This window comes from Asparagus officinalis, chromosome 3 (assembly GCF_001876935.1).
Source record: "Asparagus officinalis chromosome 3, Aspof.V1, whole genome shotgun sequence".
NCBI classification, from domain to species: Eukaryota; Viridiplantae; Streptophyta; class Magnoliopsida; order Asparagales; family Asparagaceae; genus Asparagus; species Asparagus officinalis.
This window is the reverse complement of record NC_033796.1, coordinates 25156304-25179787: the sequence shown is the minus strand read 5'-3', so window position 1 is coordinate 25179787 and position 23484 is coordinate 25156304. Positions and strand designations below refer to the sequence as shown.

The 23484-nt window shown below is 35.9% G+C and overlaps 2 protein-coding genes across 2 annotated transcripts in view; both read right to left on the bottom strand.

Moving 5' to 3' along the window:
- LOC109833475 (mitotic checkpoint serine/threonine-protein kinase BUB1) overlaps nucleotides 1-4111 on the bottom strand; it is a 19934-nt gene extending 15823 nt beyond the window's left edge. Inside the window, exons 1-7 of the mRNA XM_020401151.1 lie at nucleotides 3958-4111; nucleotides 3803-3862; nucleotides 3574-3724; nucleotides 3055-3212; nucleotides 2876-2969; nucleotides 1537-1650; nucleotides 1364-1451 (exon numbers count right to left, since the gene is read on the bottom strand). Coding sequence (XP_020256740.1) covers nucleotides 1364-1451; nucleotides 1537-1650; nucleotides 2876-2969; nucleotides 3055-3212; nucleotides 3574-3724; nucleotides 3803-3862; nucleotides 3958-3998 — 706 coding nt within the window. The 5' untranslated portion in view covers nucleotides 3999-4111. The remainder of the gene's footprint in view (nucleotides 1-1363; nucleotides 1452-1536; nucleotides 1651-2875; nucleotides 2970-3054; nucleotides 3213-3573; nucleotides 3725-3802; nucleotides 3863-3957) is intronic.
- LOC109834808 overlaps nucleotides 4934-23484 on the bottom strand; it is an 18696-nt gene continuing 145 nt past the window's right edge. Inside the window, exons 2-10 of the mRNA XM_020402823.1 lie at nucleotides 19781-19924; nucleotides 15338-15715; nucleotides 15182-15256; nucleotides 14909-15009; nucleotides 14765-14811; nucleotides 14186-14259; nucleotides 13137-13553; nucleotides 11070-11872; nucleotides 4934-5409 (exon numbers count right to left, since the gene is read on the bottom strand). Of these exons, the coding sequence (XP_020258412.1) occupies nucleotides 5160-5409; nucleotides 11070-11872; nucleotides 13137-13553; nucleotides 14186-14259; nucleotides 14765-14811; nucleotides 14909-15009; nucleotides 15182-15256; nucleotides 15338-15715; nucleotides 19781-19924 (2289 nt within the window). The 3' untranslated portion in view covers nucleotides 4934-5159. The remainder of the gene's footprint in view (nucleotides 5410-11069; nucleotides 11873-13136; nucleotides 13554-14185; nucleotides 14260-14764; nucleotides 14812-14908; nucleotides 15010-15181; nucleotides 15257-15337; nucleotides 15716-19780; nucleotides 19925-23484) is intronic.

Here is a 23484-nt window from a genome sequence, read left to right as displayed (position 1 = left end):
TGAGCACATGCGAGCTCGAGTTAGCACAGGCGAGGTCGACGCACGCAGGCGAGGCCTGTCATTTTTCAACCTAAAGTTTCCCTATTTAAGGGAAACCCAGAGCTCGCTCTCCGTCTGCTTTTTCTCAAGGTTTTAAATATCGGATATCGGAAAAATATTGGATGGCCAAAATTCATATCGGATTATGGATATTGGGGAAATATCGGGGATATGTGGTAAATATCGGAATGCCACAATGAATGTTTGCATACATAGTATAATGCATTAAAATGTAATCTCAACATATGTAATGAAATTTAAGCATACAAAATATGAATAATATATGTTTAGGATCACTAATCAACCTTCTAAAACAAACAAAATGGCAAAGCAACGTTACAACATTCGATCTGCTTTTTTTAGGACAAAATATCATTTGATATAATAGGAAAATCTTGATATCTCGCCCAAAAATTCCAAACACGGTATATTATTTTACAACAAGCTATATAAAAAGATATATTGGTCTACATATTGACTAATATATCGACCATATCAGGGATTTATCACTCAAAATAGCCAAAAATGGGTAAAGGATATTTAAAAATCATATCGGTTGCGGCAAACCTTGTAAAAGGATATATCGGGGATATATCGGGCCATGTCGGGGATATTTAAAACAATGCTTTTTCTCCCTCTCGCTCTCTCTTCTCTCTCCTGGCGGCGGCGTTCTTGCTCCTCTCTCTCTCTCTCTCTCTCTCTCTTCTCTCTCTCTCTCTCTCTCTCTCTCTCTCTCTCTCATGCTCCTCTCTCTCTCTCTCTCTCTCTCTCTTCTCTCTCTCTCTCTCTCTCTCTCTCTCTCTCTCTCAGCAGTGAACTTTGGGGGAATTAAAGAGGGGGGAATTAAAAGAGGAGTTATTATTGTAGCTACGGTAACGAACTTTCATTTATTGAGAGATCTCAAACTGAGATCTACTCTAAGCTTTGTAATTTTTTTTGATAAATAAGAAATTAATTGTGTGGCTCCCGAGGACGTAGGCAAGTTTGTTGAACCTCATAAATCTTAGTGTATTTTTCTCTATACTGTGCTTTTTGCTGTTTTAGGGGTTTAGCATAGCCCTTGTTATTACCCAACAATCCGCTCATGCCATAAAAGAGTATATTCACTAGCATATATCTTGAAACATATATGTTACAAAACATAGAACATCCATTTGTAATTTATGTAAGTCCAAACAAATAATGCATAAAAATCTTGTCGTTGCCAAGACATCTGTCACAAACTGTTCCTCTACTATTACTCAAATGAAATCACCATCTTTAGAGAAACAAATGGAACTGAAAAGCGTTGAAAAAAAAGTAGCTACAGTAAAAAGGAAATTACCTAGTTCAATGATCTTATTCCTTGAAGAATTATTTAAAGAGTTCAAGGATACTTTTCCGGCATAGACCTTACTGCTCTTGTGGTATCCCTGAATAGATTAATAAGGTAAGCTAAGAAGTTGTCAGAGAAATATTTGGTTTCATGTCGTGGATCGATATAAAACTGTAGCTCACATTGTACTTCCTCATCTGAGCATCAATCTTTTTCAGTATATCATTTCTTGTGGAGATTGACCATGGGTCTACTATGGAAACTTGTTCTCGCCTCTCAATTCCAGTTCTGTCAATCTACAATAAATGCACAAGTATTAGCACATGATTCTTCTTTTGCTTGATTAAGGTATCCAATTATGTAACAAGCAAAAAAAAGTAACACATAAGTGTAAATAGATCCCATGCTTTTGTTTTTGAACAGCATGGGCATGGTAACACATAATATATAATACAGAAGCATAAAATTTATCGAACTTCTTGCGAAAGAATAGAATACTGTGTTTATATTTAGTTAAAAAAATCCCACTATCAATATACTGCAAAATGCATAATATTGAATTAAACTTCTAGCAATTTTCCGTGTTAATCAGTAAGTCTGAGAATGTCCATGGATAATTATGTTCAATATAATGCCAATGGAACATTAGGATCGTAATTGAAGGAGTGGCTAATATTAAGTTTGACCTAAACTACACAGTAAGGGAAAGACACAGTATTAACTAACTGACACTGGTTTAGCACATGAAAATACAAGATGGCCCTTACTATAGCTGAACGAAAACAATAGGGTTCATGTAGTAAACCCGAAAATATTTGGGTTGTTGCTGCAGTAGTTTTAAGTTCATAGTGTACAGAAGGTTCAAGACATTGGTAGGCAGTAGTATAGAGGTATGGTATTCTGAAGCTGAGTAATCAAGTAATGATAAACTTAGGAATAAATCAATCAATTTTGCCAAACTAGACCCACATTGCAAACTTGAACAGGCAAGTTAATGACTATATCTTGAAGCTGGAGGATCCCTGTTTCGTGCAAGTTTTTGATAAAATAGTTATTAAGTTGCTCTGTTATAATACATTATGATACATTCCCTTGATATTTGGCAGCCTTCTAAGTCATTAAACCTCGCATAGTATATCACATGTTCACAAGGTAGCAACCAATAATTGATAGTATAGCGTTAGTTCTCTAATACACGATTTACATGACTTGATTGCCAGTAGTTCAACAATCGTTCACTTTGATGTGTATAGAAGAGAGAATTCAATATTGACATAGTATAGAAATTATTCCTTTTAGGGTTTTGATTGGTAGAATATTGTGGTAGTCACAATATATTTATGCATTTAATAACTTCTTTGCATCTAATATTGATTTACAAAATCATATGCACATACTCAAAGTAGACTGGATTTTGATAGCATTGTTCCTCATACTTTTGACGTTCCAAATTCCCATGAGCGAAATGGATAGAAATTTGAACAACATAAAATGACATGAAACAAGTTGAGATTTACATGCCTTCGTTTCAGGAACAGGCTTCTGAGCAAGTTCTGACATTTGTTCCAGGAACAAAACATGCATTTTCTTCAGCCTATCCAGAGGTTCTGCTTTCCTATTACGAAAAAACTTCTCAATACAGTTAAAATTTACCTAATTGCTAACATATTAATACACCAAAAACCAAAGAAGAGATAAACCTGGATATCCCCAGCTCATAAACTTCATTAGCTTCCACCAAATTCCCTTTTGCAACAAGGAAAATGGCATATGCCTCGTAAAGAAGTGAATGCTTCTGACAAATTCTCTTCACTTCCATCATTCTGAAAACCCTTTTGAAATCTTGAATAGCATCTCCCTTTTTCCACAGAAAACAAATAGCAACGAGCACGCATTAGACACCAAAGTAAGGCTTAAAAATAAAGTTACAGAAGATAAGTATCAGCTTATCAAGTGTAAACAAATGACCGTCATGCTTCCTCAAAGCAAAAGAAATTTTAAACACACAATGTAGCACATTCCAGAATAACCACAGGTTTTATGTAATTAACCATTTATCCTGGATAACTAATCATGTTTGTTGCAACAACTAATATAAAAGCAACTAACCAGCTACTACTCTTCACTAAATACAAAAAATTTCAGCATTAGAGACATCAAATCCTAGGTTATATCAAGAATCACCACCTAGGGTTTTCAATTCTAGAAGAGGGACTTACATATAGGACCCAGATCTTGAGGAACCTGACATCGTTCTGGTACCAACGATCATCAGAGAACCTCTGAACGCAATCCTCCAAAAGGGCCTTGAGCTTTTGATCCGGCCCATCTGGGTTTCTCTCCAATTCGCCCAATTCACTGCTTATTGACCTGAAAATTGAACCAAAATCAACATAATCAAAAACCCATTTGAGAAATTGAAGTGGGTCAGTGAAATAGATCGCTTACTGTAAATAGGGGAGGATGGGATCGGAGATAGAATTGGGGGAGGGCTTGATTGGAGATGGCCTGAGACAAGAGAAAAAAAAAGGAGAGATTAGTGATTTGAGCGACGGGATAACAAATGAAGAAGGTAATAATTAATGAGACTTGAGATTTGTTACAGAGAGAGGGTTGTCGTGGGATAGAGGGATGATCGGCCCATTAAGAGTCGATGAAACGAGGAAGATGAGAGAGTGGAAATGTGAGTGAAGCAAAAGAGAGGGAAAGCCAAAAATTTTGAACCCCGATCTCAGGAGCCTGAAGGAGCACAACTGCGCATCGCCGCCGTTGGTTAGTATTTGGGCAAATAGGGATTCTTTTCATTTTAGATCCTAACTTATATCCTATTTCCATATTAGGCCCCTAATTTTATATTTGTAAATTACACCCTCAAAACTTCATATTTATTCAATGACGGGATGTTTGTTAAAACAAACAACTTAACGTATTAATGTATCCCAAGTGTAAATTACAAACATGAAGATTTGAGGGCCTAATACGAACATAGTATAGAATTTAGGGTCTTATGTGAGAAAATCATTTTTCTTTTGTTTTTTTTTTTCTCTTTTTTTTCCATTTCCATTTTCTAATTTGCATGTTTCCCTTGGTGTGTTGTATACGGTGAATTTCTGACATTGCTAGTTAAAAAAGATTGTTTTACTATATTGTTTGCTACGAGGTTGAATGCTGCAATCCATCCATAAAATATGATAGTGTTTGCTTTGCTCTCTTATTGAATTTAGTTTTGACAAATGGATATTCCACAAGATTTGAGCTGAAATATGATCAGAACTCATTTACAATTTTTTTTTTGTAGAATTTAGATATAAATTTATTAAGGTACAGATGAATTTAGCAAACGTTTCCGCAATTAGAAAGATGTATTTGAGAGAATCCATAAGGTTAGGATAATTGAAAGTTCTCAATTGGGAAGTGTCCTGTAATGAATTTAGCCAATTCTATATTTTCTCTGTAAATTCGAGCCATCTGGATCTAACAGTTTTATAGTGATAATTTACTCCTTTCCCTGTTCCTTAACAGTTAATACTATTGAAAACACAATTGTAGTCGATAGTTGCATGTTCAATTCCTACTTGTTTATCTCAAGAAGCATTTTGACTATATCCCAAATAAGAAAATAACCCAGTAACCGTGTACAAATTAAGGCACAGTTTCAGATGATTCCATTTAAACAAGCTTTTCCATCTCATGAGGTACAAAGAAAAAAAAACAAAAACAAAATGCACAACTCTCTACTTTGATGAAGATACAACACCGAAAGAAAAAAGCATGAAAAAAAAGAGAATTAATCTCCATCTGTCAATCATTTCCAGAGTTCCTCCATTGGAATACCGCGCTCACGAGCAACATCTCTAAACTGCCTCATCTTTTGCACAGCAACCAGAGTGGCTCTTGCATTGTTGAGGGCATTATCGCTTCCGAGTTGCTTCCCAAGAGCATTCTCCACACCTGCCATCTCCAAAACTATCCTGACTGCTCCCCCAGCAATAACACCGGTACCAGGTGAAGCAGGCCTCAGCATTACCTTCGCTGCTCCATAATCTCCATCAGCCCTGCCATTGTTTTGCAAAATTAATCAAAATAGAGTAAGTTAGCAAGAAACACATGTATCGCCACATGACAGCAAATTGGTCGATCTGTTAAAAAAATAGTTAATTGCAGATACACCCCCTTTACTCTGGTGGTGTAGTCCAGTAAACTATTTTAGTGGTACCCACAACTGCAAACGGCGTGAACCGCTACTTTTGGTACTCAATGTAGAGGGCAATGAAGTCTTTTTTCAGTTAAACTAAAAGCAAAAGATAACTTTTACTCACTTCCCACATGACATCCCAACCAAACTAGAGAAAAAATGTCATACAGAGATCAAGGATGTAAGTTTTAATAAAATAGTTCATGAGGTTCAAATGGCTATACTCTCATACTACCTGGGTGTATGCTACACAATTAGCTCTAGAAATGAATTTCTAAAATCGTGATAACTTGCCATGTATAAAAATGAACCAGTTGATCCAAGACACGGGCTAAAATCGTGATAACTTGCCATGTATGCATCTAGTTAGATGATCGGGCAGGCTTGAAAGGTAGGCAACATCCACCTTTATCTGTATATGATACACCTGGAAGAGTATACATCCAAAATCTCCTTTATAACATTGATTGATTTCATGCTTGTTATGACATCAAGTAACCTAAGTGTTAATTCTCCTCTTGTAGTCGACATGTGTCCCATGTCAGCATTAATCAATCACGCCAGCTCATCCTCAGCAGGGGCGACTCAGGTAGCCTGGACACTCGACCCCCCCTAAGCTAGGCCGAGTAGAGACCAGCTCCCACTCGACCTCATCAATCGAGTTGACCACCCTTATTCACTCAGAGCTAGGTCGACAATTTACATGACTAACTTCAAAGGTGAGACTTGCCGACCTACCTATCAAATCGAGCCACAAGCCTCCACACTCAGCTCACTATCTCAGCCGACAATTCTTGAGGCTGAGTAAAAAGGCGGTATTAGTCGGCCCTCCACCGAACGACTAAAGAGACGGTGTATCCTCGAACCCCCGCCAACAGCAAGTCATCATCACATTAAATGCGCGGTCAAAGATCATCATTACTCGTCCCAATAGTCTTCATGACTCATCAAGCTCCGTCAGCATAAAGCAACTGTTGTTGCTTTGCACTAACCACCTGGATGACTTATGCCACCCATAACCAACACTTGTCAGCCGTCTGCCGAGTCAGTTGTCTGCCTGGACTCGGCCACAGTTACATATTTACCCCCCTCAGCTGGGTATATATAGGGACTCATTACCTACTAACTAGAGAGGGAAGCCTCTAAGGGGGCCATAGGTATGCAACTTCTGCATATTCAGAACTATGTTCAGTTCATTGGTATCTTCTTCACTCAAGCTCAAACACTGACTTAATCATCGGAGGAACCACCGGCAGGGAACCGGTCTTCGAAAAGAGATGAGGGAACTCACATCACCCATATCAACCTCAAGCACCTTGCTAAACTCAGGATTACCCGCTAATCTTGTTGTTTGGTCTCAGGACATCAACAGTTTGGCACCCACCATGGGGTCGCTTCATCTATCTTTTACAAAAGAATGGGCAAGCCTTTATGCTCAAAGCTTATAGATACCCTCTTGCCAACAATGCCAATAGATAAACGGTGAACATGGTTGCGCAAAGTATGCCAGACAGTAAAAAGCTGTCATTCTGATAAGCTAAAACGCCAAGCTTACCACGAGCGTTTTGGGGACTACCTCTCCAAGATATGGTCGTCGTTATTCCTCTTATAAATAAGAGATATTTTTATGCCGCATACTAACTTATACACATCATTTCGTTGTTCGATCTCTATCGACTCTGTCCACTTCTGCCACTAATCCTGACATTATTCTCATGTCTACGTCCAGAGCACATATGGTACTCCCTAAGGTAACAAATTAAAGACATTATCTTTAAAATAAGATATTCTTTGTGCCATGTACCTATCTGCAGACGCCGGCTTCGACTCAAAAGGCCTTGACACCTACTCAGGATAAGACCAATGCGCAATCGACAAAAAATATTGGTATCATTTTTAAGAATAAAATCAAGGCGTGTCACCGACCAAAAGACCTTGGCACCTACTCAGGATAAGACCAAGAAGCGCCATCGATAAAGGCCCTTGGTACCCTCTCGGGGTAAAACCAAGGCACGCCTCTACTCGGTCGGCTTCTACTCAAAAGAACTTGACATCATTTTCATGAGCAAGACTAAGGCACATCATCAACTCGATCGACTCTAATACCAAGACCTTGGCATCTTCCTGAGCCCGGTGCATATACCCCAAGATCTTGGTGTCATCACGAATAAACCCAATGCACGAGGTCGAGTAGCACTACTCCCCACACACGGAGCCAAGTCGTCTAGACCCGAAGGACCGACTGATACTCAAAAAGTACACGGTTCAAATTAATAAAAATAAAAATAATTCTATCTGAAAATGTCTACAGCGTAGAAAGTGCTGGACAACAAACACCAAGACCTTGGTGCCTACTCAGCGTAAAACCAAGGCATATCGACTCGGCCTACATCAACTAAAAGACCTTAGCATCTTCCTAAGCCCAATGCACGTACCCTAAGACCTTGGTATTATTGCGAGTAAATCCAAGGCACTAATCCTAGTCATCTCAACCCAAAAAATCGATGGATACTCAAAGGTACACGGTTTAAATTAATAGACAAATATTTGCGCCTAAAATGTTTGCCACAAGTCTTTGGCATGTTCATAAGACCAATGCACGAATTTTAGAGCCTTGTGATCATATTCAACAACAAGGTATGAGATCGAGTCGCCCCATTCGCCGTAATAGCAACTCGTCTACTTCCCACATAAGTGCACCTCGTGACCCGCCCAGCTACAGTCCTATTTCACTCGGACTCGGGGTAGCAAACTGGGTCAATGTTATGATATCAAGTAACACAAGTGTTAATTCTCCTCTTGGAGTTCGACATGTGTCCCGTGTCAACATTAATCAATCACGCCAGCTCACTCTCGCCAGGGGCGACTCAATAGCCTAGACACTTGACCCTCCTTGAGCTAGGCCGAGTCGAGACCAACTCTCACTCGACCTCATCAATCAAGTCAACCACCCTCATTCACTCAGAGCTGGGTCGACAACTTACATGAGCGACTCGAAAGGTGGTACTTGCCGACCTACCTATCAGATCAAGCCATAAGCATCCACACTCGGCCCACTATCTCAGCCGACAATTCTCGAGATCGAGTAAAAAGGCACTATTAGTCGCCCCTCCACCGGACGACTAGAGAGGCGGTGTATTCTCTAACCCACGCCAACAGCTAGTCACCATCACATTGAATGGATTGTCAAATATCATCATTGCTCTAATCCCAAAGGTCTTCATGACTTGTCAGGCTCCATCAGCACCAAGCAGTTATTGTCGCTTTGCACTAAATACCTGGATGACGCATGTCACCTACAGCCGACACTTGTCAGCTATCTGCCGAGTCAGCTACCTGTCTGAACTCGGTCACAGTTACATATTTACCCCTCTCAGGTAGGCATATACAGGGGCTCATTACCTACTAACTAGAGGGAAAGCCCCCGGAGGGGCCATAGGTATGCAACTTCTGCATACTTAGAACTATTTTCAGCTCATTGGTATCTTCTTCACTCAAGCTCAAATACTAATTTGACCGTTGGAGGAACCACACAGAGAACCCAACTCTGGTCCTCTAATGAGTATTATTGCGCAGCTCTCTTATACAGACAGAGGACCGGTCTTTCAAAAGAGATGAGGAAACCCACATCACTCATATCTACCTTAAGCCCCCTTGCTAAACTCGGGATTACCCGCTAATCTTGCTGCTAAGTCTCAGGACATCAACAATGTTGTTTACCAACTTTTGTCCAAGGAGGTATATCTTTTCTTAGGTTTCTAGAAGCCTTGGATAAGAATTTTTCGAAAACATCCCATACTGTCCTACCTCAACTACTGGATTCAGATACCATTTTCCACTTATTTCCTGAAGTCGCTACTAGCTGTTTACCTTCAAATTTTACTAGTAATGCTCAAACAAGCTGCTTTTACAGCATAAAATGCTATTATCTATACAAGGATTCCTTTCATAGAGATCCGACATAATATTTGTCCTAGATTTATACCCAATGGAATGTCCCTTCTTTATTATGTCTTGTGACAGAAGTGATAGAAAAATACATTAAGCAAATTGGCCAAGTAATGTTGCTTCCACTTGTAAGGTTGTATAAACATTGACACTAACGAAATCGCTAATAATTCATCGCAGCAAAAGTTCAAAGTAGTGATGAAGGTGGAGGAAAAATATTTCGCTAACCCAAAGAGGTGAGGAAATATTTTGGACATCTAACAGTGACTACATCAAAATAATGACTAGTTGGCTATCTAAATACCAGGGTATATCCATGAACCTACCTACAGCATGAAATGATAATTTTGTGCGAGGGTGTGCATCAATTAGAGATCCGTTTAAAAGGAATAATTCATCAGTTTGAAAGATGGGCTAGTTTTCCAAGCCATTTCATGTTTATGTTCTGATAAATTCCTTAAGAGTCTACTTCTCGTTTTTGTTGCGTGCGTCTCTAGAAGATTCACTGCGAAGGTGGTACTCAAAGGTCATTGATAACATGTCAACTACTTGATGTAACCTAGCAAATTACCCTAAGAATTCAGCTAAGTTAGAATTGTAACCCTTCTCAATCTGAATTAAGAACTGATATTGCTTAAAGGAATGAGAAAGAACTTGCAGTTGTCCAAAGTAACAATCCAGCAATCAGTATCACCTTTATCACCACTGCAATTCAAACTCTCAAACACATTGCAATGGGCTCATCTGCAGAGCATAGAACTACATGGAGATAGCTCCTACAGCTATCATTCATATTTTGCATAACGATTGGCGCTGAAACTAATGTCAAGCCCTCTAGCATCAGATCACAGCACTTACATTATGCAGATAAAAGCACAACTTTCTCTTTCTTACTATCTCCTGCGTTAAGCTAAGCACAATCATAGCTTTCTTAGGCCTGTATCTAGTCCTTCTTGCTCCATTAATTATGATATTTTCATCTCTCCTAATTGGTGCATTATGTAGCTTCTGTTTCACGTGGCCAATCCATCTCCCTCTCATTTGATTTGTCCTTAACAGGAACAATATCTACCTCCTATGAATGCACTCATTTCTTATATTACGTCTCGGTGTCTATATACTAGTTCTCATGTTTGCTACACTTATTTCTGCACATGTTGTTTCTTAACGACCCAACATCCTGATCCATAATTCTTAGACAGACATTTTGAGCCATAAAGCAGCTGGTCTTAAGGTTGTCCTATAAAAAATTTCACCTCAAATTCTTAGACACTCCCTCTATTTTAACCATCCAGATCTGGCTCAATCACCATATCATCCTAGCTAAACAAATACAACGGAGTGCAATCGATATTCATATACACATATATAATCACATTCTAACTTGATAAGATTGAAATGCGCCTTCAACATAAACCCACTAAAAAGATCACATTTCAACCAATTTCCCCAATTCTTGCTTCTTCGCATTGCCTTCTAGATGACCAAAACAACCGTATTCGACTTCACATGTTTGTTTGTTTTTTCTTCTTGTTTTCTCCTCAGAATTCTACGCCAAAACCAACCATTTACCTGTGCGGGAAAGTCAAGTACTTAGTCATGGGCACGGCAATGATATTCCTCCTCGCATTCGCCGCCGACTTGGCGATCGCATCAACAATCTCCTTGGCCTTCCCGACCCCAACACCGACCCTCCCCTTCTTATCCCCAACAACGACCACCGCCCTAAAACTCATGTTCTTCCCTCCCTTCACCACTTTCGTCACCCTCCTCACCTGAACCACCCTCTCATCGAACCCGTCGTTGGCCTTCTCCCTCTTCTTCCTCCCGAGCCCGCTCCCGCTGCTCTTCTTCACCTTGGAATCCATGACGTAGACATCGTTGCCGAGGACGCTGAATCCGCTGTAGGCGGGGCCGTAGATTTCCTCGTAGGCGGCGGCGATCTCGTCCTCGGACTCGGGAGGGAGCTCGTCGAAGGAGGGAGGAGGGGTGTAGCCCTCGGGAGGGGATGGGGGGTGCGAAGGGATGCTACTTGGTTGGGGTCCCCGTTGTCGAAGAGGAGGTGTCGACGTCGGAGGTTGGGCGCGGGTGGGGTTGAGGGTGAGGGAGGGGAGGGGTTTGGGTTTCAGGGTAAGGGAGGGAGGGCAAGGGAAGGACGAGGAGGAGAGAGGGGAGGGGAGGGAGAGGTAGAGGGGAGGAGAAGGAGGAGAGGGAGGAGAGTGAGGCCATGGGGAGGTGGGGTTTGAAGGTGAATGTGGAGGGGGGGGGGGGGGGGGCGCTTTATGCTCGGCTATCTTTGCGGTTTTCGGGAAGGCGGGCCGGTTGAGTTTTTGCATATATTCACCTATATTATTTGCAAATTTATCCTCCAAGCCCTCAAATTTTAAAATTATTAGATTTTTAATGATAAAAAAGACTCAATGGTCCATAGGCACCCCGGGTAATCGCTCTTTTTAAGAAACTTAAACTTCAAAAAGCTTATTTCATTGGAAAATTTCCCTACTCAGTTGCAAATGACGAGCTCAGCAAACATTGGATTACGGGAAAATATTGCAAGCTAACAACCTTATACTCACCGGATGATTTAGGCAAGTTAAAGGCCTGTAATATGCTCTGGCATTTCGAATATAAAAAATACTTGAGCCGATTCTTCAAAAAATCCTAAGGGGGTGATAGTCAATTTGGACATTTTCATGCAAAATAGGATAATTGTTAAAATGGAATAATTTTTCGCTAGTGGTATATTTTAGTGGGATAAATAGGAACAGTTTTATGAAGCGGAATATTTTGATAAAATAACATGGGATAAATTTTTATAATCATGAAATATATATTTATGCAATTTAAAAATACAAATACTATTTATGTATTTTAAACTTACTATTATTGATTGATAATTGCTTACAAAAATGTTCTTTACTATTAAATAATTTTTGGTTAGACTATAAGATATTAACAATTATTATTATAATGATGATCTAATGATGGTGATAATCATAATAGGAAAGAAGTAAAGAAAAATTATAAAAAATAAATAATAAATAATAACAAAATAAATATGAGTTCTAGTTTTTTATTACCTAATTCCAAGCTAAAACTTGGAATAATTTGAGAATCTAGAACTCTCATTTTTTTATAGAAAATTTTAAAAAAATAAGATAATTTTGTATTATTATCCCAATTCTAGTTTTGTTTGAGTTCTACTTAACTAACACTATAAAATTTTGTTCTAGTTTTAATTCTATGTGACTTACACCTTAAAAATTTATCCCACAGATTATCCCAATTCCAATTTTAAATTCTAGGTGACTAAATAACAACTGATTTAATATAGCCCACTGAATTGTCATAATTCATTACTGAAGCATCATATCATAAAACAGTCAAATATGATGATTCAGTGGACGGTACATATAAATTTCCAGGGTAAAAATAAATCACTTCATGTTTTAAAATCCATCATTACAGACATTTTGCAAAAAGAAAATGTAAGAATCACTTGTGTGTACAATTTCTATGCTTGCTGAATATTCTTTTGGGTACAATTTGGATGCTTTGATAAGAATCGCTCTTTTTTGTTACAATTTCTACGCTTGTCTTGTATTAAAAGCCTGAACATGTACTCCATAAGAATGTTTATTTCTTCTTACTGGCTCTGCTCGTTTCAGTATCATCTTCTTCTGGCCTGCTAAAATCAAAGAGTGAAAGATCTCGATCATCAAAACTCAGCAACCTTCGATATTGTGTATGGTTGCAGTTATAGAAGTCCATCAAGTTGTGATCAACACCAAAACCATCAGTCCATGAATCACCAGAACCATGATCCCAAGAATCCCATGGTTTCACAATTGGCTCTGTTGCATGATCACCAACAGGGGCGATATCAGCTGAGGAACTTGCAGGATCACTAGCAACGGTGATATTCCCTGGAGAACTTGCTGAATAGTCATAGCTTTGAACAGCTGTTTGACTATTATCTCTTCCATCCTCTTCTTCATCCGTAGCAATAAGTTCCAAGGGGAATGGAGGCCTTTCAGTTTTTCTGGCACAAACAAACTGCTTCATCACAAGAAAGGAGAACAAAGAGTCAAAGCAAAAACAAGGAACACAAAATTGTCAATTTGTACTACAGTGAACGAGGCGAATGTAAATTATGTAACAAATATGGGAGTAGTTAGAGTTCTTATTATCTCCTAAAACTACTGTCCTGCAGTTATTCTGAGTTTGGGCAAAATGCTTCTTCTAGGACTACTTGCAAGCAATGTCCTAATATGCACTGCTTGTAAGTCAAATAATAGGAAAATAATTCCTCTAGGGACTACTTCCAACTAATGTGAAATGCCCTGTGTAAACTAACAAATGGCTATATCTCTCCAAATCTACTGATAAGAAGCAATGTGACAAATGGAGGTGAAAAGGACCAGAAAAGCTTAAGCTCACAATCTGCTTATTTTTTGTTTCAGTTAACAAGCTTATAAGTTTGATCCATATACGCAAGCCCTTGATGTTATGAAATATAAGATTGTTTGATTCATGTGTTTATCCTAAATCATTGATTTATAATGATTTTTACAAAAGTTAAAGCTAATACATTTGTAAATGATAATGTCATGAATTCTTTCATTTGCACGCAATAGATTTTATTAGGTTATGAATGACTAAAATAAGAAAGGAAGCATACAACTTACATTTTTCTTTCTGTTGTCCTGATATATAGCAATGAAGTCCCCAGGCTTCAGATTATTCTTTCTAATGAAATCACCTGGACATATGCGAACCATGTATTTGAATAACAGAATAGTGAGAAACTTTCCATTAGCCCCCATATCTTCTTAAACATTTCTTTTTATGAATATGTGCACATATCTCCCTAACTAATAGAACTCTGATGTTAATTATTGATATGCACCCTACCCTTAATTAATCTTAAACAAGTAATCTTGTTTCATTCCTACCAAGTATAATATTTCAAACAGAAGTAGGGTTGGACTTCTAAACAAAAAGAAACCAGAGCAAGTAAGTGCATAGGGGGAGAAAAGCAATGTTGAACTACTGGGTTATTTATGTTTGGGTATAGCGCCACTGCAGAAAAGCAAACGGACGATTATTTTGTCAAGTATGAAGAAGTTGAGGCCCAATTCTCTTATCATAAGCTTTTTTCTAAACCATTAGACAACCACAAATATTTTTCAAATATTACATGTGCAAGCTGCTCAAAGAAACTACTTTTCCCAACAGTTAATATGTTAACGTTTGCTTCATGTTACCTGTGTTTTCGAGGACATAGATCTTGCTATATTTGTTTGGCCAATATCTGCAATAAAGAAAAGGTGAATGAATAACAGAACACAACTAGAAATCTAGTAGAAAGTAAAAACTGAAAATGTAAAGGATGAAACAAATGGAGAAACCTGTATCTCATTGTCCACTTTTCACAAGATAAGGCATCCCTAACAGTAAGACTGATGCCCCACTTATCTTCCAAAATTGGAAGCTCGGCCTCTGCCTGCTTCTGTTGCTTGTTATAAAATGTCGGTATTAGATGATGATATTAAGTATAACTGAAGATTATAACCTTTACTTCTTTAACGTTTTTTAGAAGAAACAAGGCGAAGAAACCAGGATAAAATCAAATTTCAATTGGAAGGATAGAATTAAGAAAGAAGAGACCAATTTGACAAAACCTTGGGCAGAAGGATCCTCCCCACTGAGCTGACATCGCTTTTTGTCAACTGCTTCTCAAGCACAAACTTCAGTTTCTGCCCATCACAATCTCCCTTTAACCAGAATGTGCGCATGAAAAAAAACTAATGAAAGAGATGGTGGGGAAAAAAACTCACTGTGTTCTTACGAGAAACAGAGGGTGAGGGGGTGGATGCAGTAGCAAACATAGAATAAGTCGGAAAGTTCATTTCCCAACCAATCCTTTTGTTGCTCCCCATCCCATCCCTTTCTACCTGTGTTGTTTCCAGATCCCTCTTCCTCAGTTCCCTCAAACAGCCATCGACATCAAGTTTAAGATTGAAAAAACTCGTTTCTTCTGTTGACAGCACATTGTTTTGGGAAAACACAGGAGCAAGAAAATTAGTAGTAGGCTGAGGAACTGAAGGGGGCACTGAAAAGTTCGGTAAAAAGTTGGAGTTCGGGCTGGTACTGGCATCCATTGCAAATGAGGCAGTGGCTGATGTGGTAGAAGCAACAAAATCAAGAATTGAGTGCTAGAATTCTGAGTGAGTGAGGAGGGTTTCAAGGAGGGAGTATAAGAAGGGACAGACAGCCAATGAGAGGTTGCCATTTTTCAGAGAGATTCATGAGAGAGAGAGAGAGAGCACAGAGAAGAGAGTATAACAAAGATTTCTTTGCGTTGAATTGTATTGAGGAGTGAATCTTAACCATATCTTGCATTAATTATAACATGGACAAAGAAAAGGATTCAGAGATTTATCCACTCTGGTTCATCGATGAGAAGAGAGTGGGTTATTTTGTGGGCGCCATCTCGGTGCAGTTCAATTTGACTTTTGCAAACAGAACTCCACGTAACTTCTGGTTCAGACTTTGGGAAATTCAGCTGATTTGTTGATACAACATAGGCTATTTAGACCTCAATCTAAGTGGGGTCACTGGTCAAAGTCAGAACAAGGTTGCACATGTATTACACCCATACACTGACCCAAGAAATTTTAAAGCCTCCTTGTCTAACCCCCTCCCAAACCCCAAGAAGTCTTTTCACACTTTCAGTATCATATATCTTTAAGCATTTTCTATGATCAGTAATAATATGTTAAATCATGGTAGTAGATATGTAGATATTATCTGTATAGGGCACAAAAACTAGTTGCAAGTGATTTTATTTTATAATCTCTATTATTAAGATGACACATAATATTCTTTAAATAACCTTCAGTCCTACGGATGTATTCTAAGAACGTCAACTGGAAAAAAGAAGATGCTTCCAGCAACACCAAGCAAATAATCAATTCCTTATAAGTTAAGCTTTTGAAATATTAAATGATTGCGTTTATGGTATGGGAAGAAAATCCAATACAATGTACTTATTACATGCCTAAGTGAAATGTAAGAACATGCTGATACCTCTTCATATAATTGTAATATCAACATTTCATTAATGTAAAATTAAGGATATAAAACTACCGAATAAGTTGAGGGAACATTATAAATAAAAGAACATTGACCTCATACACCACTACTCATAGACTAAAATCAGAATTTTTACCACAAAAAGGCATGTGGAAATAGAATTAGACTTGTAGCAAGACTTCAAGGTACATAACATTACAAGAATAATACATAGCATGCTAAGAATAAGAATTTTACTAAGTTACTGCGACACCTCGTCTGGGCTTCCACCTATGTTCAGACTCCAAGACTCCCTGAATATGCATATATTTAATCAGATGTGTACTCAACCATATGTTATATGTTTTAGTTTAAACACTCGTCGTACACTACTTAGACGTATATCTTACACTTCATGCCCACTTCGTGCAACTCGTTGGATATGGTCATGTTTGTTTCAGCCTGCTCCCAGTTCAGAAGTATGAATATAAATGGTCATCTAGATCTTATTCAAAAATGAGTAGTTTTCCAATTTATAATCTACTTATTAAATGAAATATAAAAATATTGTGGAATTTTAGTTTTTATAATATGTGAATGAAAAAATAAAATCGATCTCATATAAATTATTCATTTCAATATGTATATATCTAGTCGTATCCTCATATCTAACCTTCTACAAATTTGGCGTAACCTCCACCTGCACCCGCACTAGCACCTATATCAGTGTAATTTAGGAATTTTAAGACTTGTATCAATCCATTTGAAAAAAAAAATCATATTGTCCCCAAATTCTATTGAAGCAAAAACTAGAGAATTGAGGGAAATTTGAGAATGCATTGTTTTTCTAATTGTCATGGAGTGAATAGCTTCAAATACAAGAACGATATTTTAACATTTAGGAAACATTTACATGGATAACTTTAAAGTACGTTTTAGAAAATTACACATGATTTTTCTGAGTATGTATTAACCATACTTGGGAACCAATCTATCATACGATTAAAATGTTTTGTCGCCTTCGAAACAGATATATATTCATCTTGAAAAATTAGTGCACTAATCTATAGTTTGTTTAGGTCTTTAATAATTTCCCTGTTTGAATTTCAATGTCATCATAACCCTATTGTTAGAGCATACTCTAGCTTATTTGGCATAAAACACAACCTTCTTTAATTTAATATTCCTACAATTTGTACTGTTTTTGTAAATAAGACAATGTTTATTACTTACATTTAAGATGATCAATCAGATTCTCCCACATGACATGACTTTCTTTTATTATTGCTAGTATAATGCATGTGTTTTGCACGTGGACATGTTGTTGTATTTAATATTATATTATTTAATAAATTATATATAAATATTTTACAAAGTTATTTAATTGCATTATGATTAAAAAAATTAAGTTATACTATAATTAATACTTATACTATTATTAACATACATTTAATAGTTATTTAAATTAGCTTATTATTATATTATTAAATAATTTATTTAGGAGTATAATTATTAAATAATAATGTAATCATTAGTTTAAGTAACACTATTGATATAATTAAACCATTTATATTATTAAATAACACTATTGATATAATTAAACCATTTATATTATTAAATATTTATGTTATGGACATATTTTATTACAATATTTATTAAATAATGGTAGTAGTTTTTAATATTATATGACTTGTTGTAAAGAATATTACCTTGCTCGATAATTAATATCATCTTAGTAATAAAAAATTGGATGGCATAAATTAAAAATAATGTTATTTAGGAAAAGTACTTTATATAAAAATATTAGATCCTTGAAATTTATGAGACAGTTACTTTCCAACAAAAAGGGAAGGACTCAGAGATTTTAAAAAACCAATATGTTTATATAAAGTAACTTTTCTAAATAAAAGTATTTTTAATTCATAATATCTAATTGTTATTATTAAGATGATATTATAATATCGAAAAGGGTGATATTCCTTACAATAAAAAGAATCAACCCCTATTTATGCTATTATTAATAACTATAATTATGTACAATATTTTATTAAATAAATAATTTTACTATTTTATTACAATTAATAATTCTTTTATAATGGATTATGATATATTTATTAACTTTACTATCATTATAAATTATTAATATGTTCTAGCGAGTGACCAAATATTTTGGGGAAAAGAAGAGAAAAGTATATGCCTCATAAATTTCATGAATCTTAATATTTTTATATAAATTAATTTTTGAAAATAACTTTTTTTTAATTTATAACGTCCAAATTTTTATTACTAAGATGATATTAATTATCGAACAAGGTAATATTCTTTGCAACATGAAGAAGTAACTCCTATTTATACTATTATTAATAATTATAATTATGTGACCTAAATTATTAAATGAATGACTTACTATTTATATTATATAATTAATAATTATTTATAATAAATTATCATATATTTACGAATTTTGTTATCATTATAAATTATTAATATATTCTAGTGAATGACCAAATAATTTGAGAAAATGAAGAGGTGCATAGTTAATGGAGGTTATGGATCATTAGTTTTATAAATAATGATATAATTATGAGATAAAAAATTGAGAGGGTAAAAAAGGAAATCAAAAGTTATGACATGAATATTCTCTTTTATAAGTAGTATAGATAAAGTACCCCTAGTCCCATGCGGATTCAAATCCTCTGCACTATCAAAAAGTAGTTAAAAGTAGTTGAGAGCCACTACTACATCACAATCAATCATTGATTTATTTAGTCGGTGATTTGCCTTTTGAGTGTATAACTTAGGAAAACAGTGAAATTCATGTGGGTATAGTGTCAAATATGGAATGAACCATAACCATAAACTACATAAATCAATGGGCACGATTAATATAGTGGTCTCTCCGTTACATTTTTTTGTCGTGGAGAGGATTCAAATCAGTTCCCTGCCCCCTTGTTTGACTGTCTCTTTTTTCTATTTTCCTCCATTTCCTAACTACAATTTGTAAATAAGAAACCATTTATCTTTTTTCTTTATTTCCAAACTACATACTACACTAATTTCCTAGCATATTTGATCCTAGATTCACCTTTTGTAAGATGGCATATAACAAGCACAAAAAGACGAATTCCATTTGAAGGCTTCAAGCATAAATCTATATATATAATTATATATTATATGTGTATGCATGTATTACCTAGAAACTTTACCCTTCTTGATCCCAAACTAGCACAAAAATTCCTCAGATGAACAAACTTGCTGGAGCAGACAGCTTCTACATTTTCCAATTCCTCCCAGTCCAAACGTTTTAGAGTAAAACATGAAGATTCTTCAAAAGAATCCAAGAAGGGTAGCTGCAAGAATTTAAAGAAATGTAGAAGGTTTAGTAGTAGGCTAATAATCATTTGGGAAAGAAACCCTAAATTCTATTCTTTAAAGAATAAAATTCTTTCATTAAAATGCCTAAAAGGTTTTGAGGAAGTTTGTTCACCAAGAGAGCATAGAAAATGACTATTTATAGTAAAATTTACTAACACACGTATCGCACACAAGGATGAAGTCCTAACACACGTATAACATGTGGGGGATAGATGTCTTGATAAGATTCATGCACCGCGCACGAGAAAGATGCCCCAATGTTGACAAATCCGTCACCACAAGTCAAATCTTTTACAACTGTCATACTTAGTTTATAGTGACGGGCTTTCCATTATTATTTTTCCTACTTCTAGAAGGGCACACATTATGCACGTTCATGTAGAAAAGACTTCGTAGAGATAATAGGGTTTTTTTGGCATATATACACCTCAAATCTATCGCCATTTGCAAATATCATCAATACACCTTTGATTAATTAACTAACTTTATTAATTTAGAATAAAATAGAACAGATATTTTATTGATTTTCAAATATCAGTAATATATTCCTACCTTCCCTCTTTTCTCTCTCTATCTACATAATGTAATTATATATTAATAAAATTAATTAACTTAATGAGGGGTACATACTGATATTTGACTCTAGAAAAAAAATTAATGTAGGAGATTTGGATGGTAAATTATTAAATATCAAGATTGGGGGTGGAGTGGGAGGGGGGGGTTATGTTGCAAATACGTTATACTTGGGGGTATATATGCAAAAATAACCTGAAAATTAAGAAGTTATGATAAATTAGAAGTCTAAGTTACACTAATGCTTTGAAGCATAAGATTTTTTTATATAGAAGAGATATATAAAATTAAGAAGTTATGATAAATTGATACTTCTTGAAACATTATCTAAAAAACAAGTAATATAGGCTAACTATTTATCTAAAGAAATAAAACTTAAAAATCTTACAATAAATTGATACTAATCCAATTGCTCGTCCGAGAACTTAGATGAAAAAGAAATAAAACTACCTACATATTAATATTATCTTTCCAAAACTTATAATAGTAAATAAAAACTTCACTCGGAAACAGTTGATATATGAAATTGTTTTAGCATATTGCATTTGAATGAGAAAGGTTTTGATACCCCAAATCCTAGAGCGTAATGAAAATTAGTTATAATTATAAAGTATGTAATATGATATGAAATTAGATAATCCACTCTGTTCATGTTAATCTACATGTTATTAAAGTTTCATAATATAGTGCATAGTTATGACCTTTCATCCGTGAATCAAGAGGGGGAATCAAACTTTCACGATAAGGTAGCTAAAAGAATGTCATATTCCATGAGCTAATCTTCCTCAAAACATAACTTTTCGATTTTTAACGTGTGTAGCTAGAAATAGTCGGAACGACACATGTGTTTAATGTTTACAGCATCATGTATTTTTAACCCTAGTGTTGAAATGCTATTTGAACGCAACTACAACCTCTCTATTTTTTAGAGTACTTTATTTTTGCAACAACTTTCAATCAAACATCTATATTGAGTTTTAGATGTGGCTGAGAAAACATATGACTCCAACTACATCTATCCAAACACATCCATAAAGGTTCATGGATATGAAGCAAACCTAACTCGTAAATCGTGAAGTCTTTTTAAGGTGTACTTGGAAAGAGGCTGTTGGAACAACAAATACAGTTGCAATATGTGGTTCCAACTCCTATTGTTGCAATACTCTTCAATGTGCAGGAACACCCTTATTTTTAGCTTATTTTGGTGTTGCAACAACCTCTATCTAAACATCTATATTAAACTTTAGATGCAATTGAAACAACATAGTACAATGTAGTTGGAAGTTGGAACAACATGGTGTCCAACTACATCTATCCAAACATGCTCTTAGTTATGTTGTTAGAAACCATTTGCACCACTTCATACATTGCAAGTGCAAAATCTGAGAACATTTGTCTACAACACCATGTGAATGGAGTCTGCTATATATTATATAATATTGGCCGATGGCAACAACTAAACTACTTATGCTTTAAGCATATTAATACATCCTACTTTTTATATCTAAAATAAATTGTTAGTTTCTATTTGGTAGACATGATTTTAGTAGTGTATTCACGATTCAAATCCAATAGTTGATCCAAAATCGGCCAGAGAGGCTTCTTGGAGCCAAAAAAAGCTTCAAAGAATCCTCAACCTCTCATTGTTTTTGTACCGATAACTTCATATTTGAGGCTCTACAAGTTTGGGATGGGACTACCCTCTAGCCACCCGAAAATCTTAATAAGCCTAACCTAGAGCCTTGTTCCTGGTCCTTCGGTGCTCATTTAATCCCATCTACAAAGCCTTGAAGTCTATTTGTAGTCGAAAATGTAAAGTTTGAATGACCAAGATAACTACCCTTTTGAAGTCTTCTTCTAATAGAAAATCATTGATCTTACATGGAAAAAAAGACAGATTTTTTTCTAACTGTCAACTTAAAACTTCATTCGGAAGGTCTGTGACAAAACTTTAGACCATGGAAAACAGAAGTAAAGGGTTAAAAATTCATATTATGATACTAAGATGGAAGATCTGGAAAGTTGCAGACAAAACAAATGTGCTTAGCAAACTTTTAAATACATAGAGATTTAGGACCATTTTTTGCAAAAGATTCATATATAATGACACGATCTCATGAATTAAAAAACTGATGTCTTGAAATATTCTCATGTGAGATAAATATCTAATTGTTAAAAAGGAAAAGTTTTACGACATTTTAAACTTTGTATTCTACTAAGAAAGTGTTGCACTTTCTAAAATGTGACAGCCTGATAATTTCAACTAATTTAACCTTATTCTCCTTTCTCGTTCATGAAACTAGTAATAAGAATGCTAGCCAATTTCCTACTAAGTCCACATAAAATTAACTAGGTGGACAACGAACTAAGACATCTACAGAAAAAAGACAAAAACACATTTGATATTAAACATTGTTACCTTTGTGGGAAAGTTGGGCACTAGGTCATCGTCATGGCGACAGAATTCCTTCTCAATCGAGTTAGTCACTAACGTCGCACCAACCTATCATCAAGCCCATTGCTGGAGGGGGGAGGGGGTAGAGAGAGATAATAGCTGAAAAGAGAAGATATGAAGGTCATTAAGGATGTGAGATTGTGGAAGAGTGGCGGGAGAAAGGGGACTTATTGTGAAGTGAAGGGAGGGGGTTTGACTAATTTTTGGGCTTTTTAGTTATATACCCCTCAAATATGTCTATTTAGATTTACCCTCAAAACTGCATATTTGCTAATTTGTACCTTCATTGTACCACATAGGAGTTATGATTATTGTCAATAATTTGGATTATACTTTTAAATTGAAGTATGTTTCTAATCTATTATAAAGTCTATTAAGCAATTCCATGGATGTTCAATACACACTCTTTTAAAAAAACTTAGGGTTAGTTTGGTAAATCTTGTAAAACTGAGCCACTATTAATCCTGGCATAGTTTTATCTTAAATTTTTTCAATGTTGTTCTATAG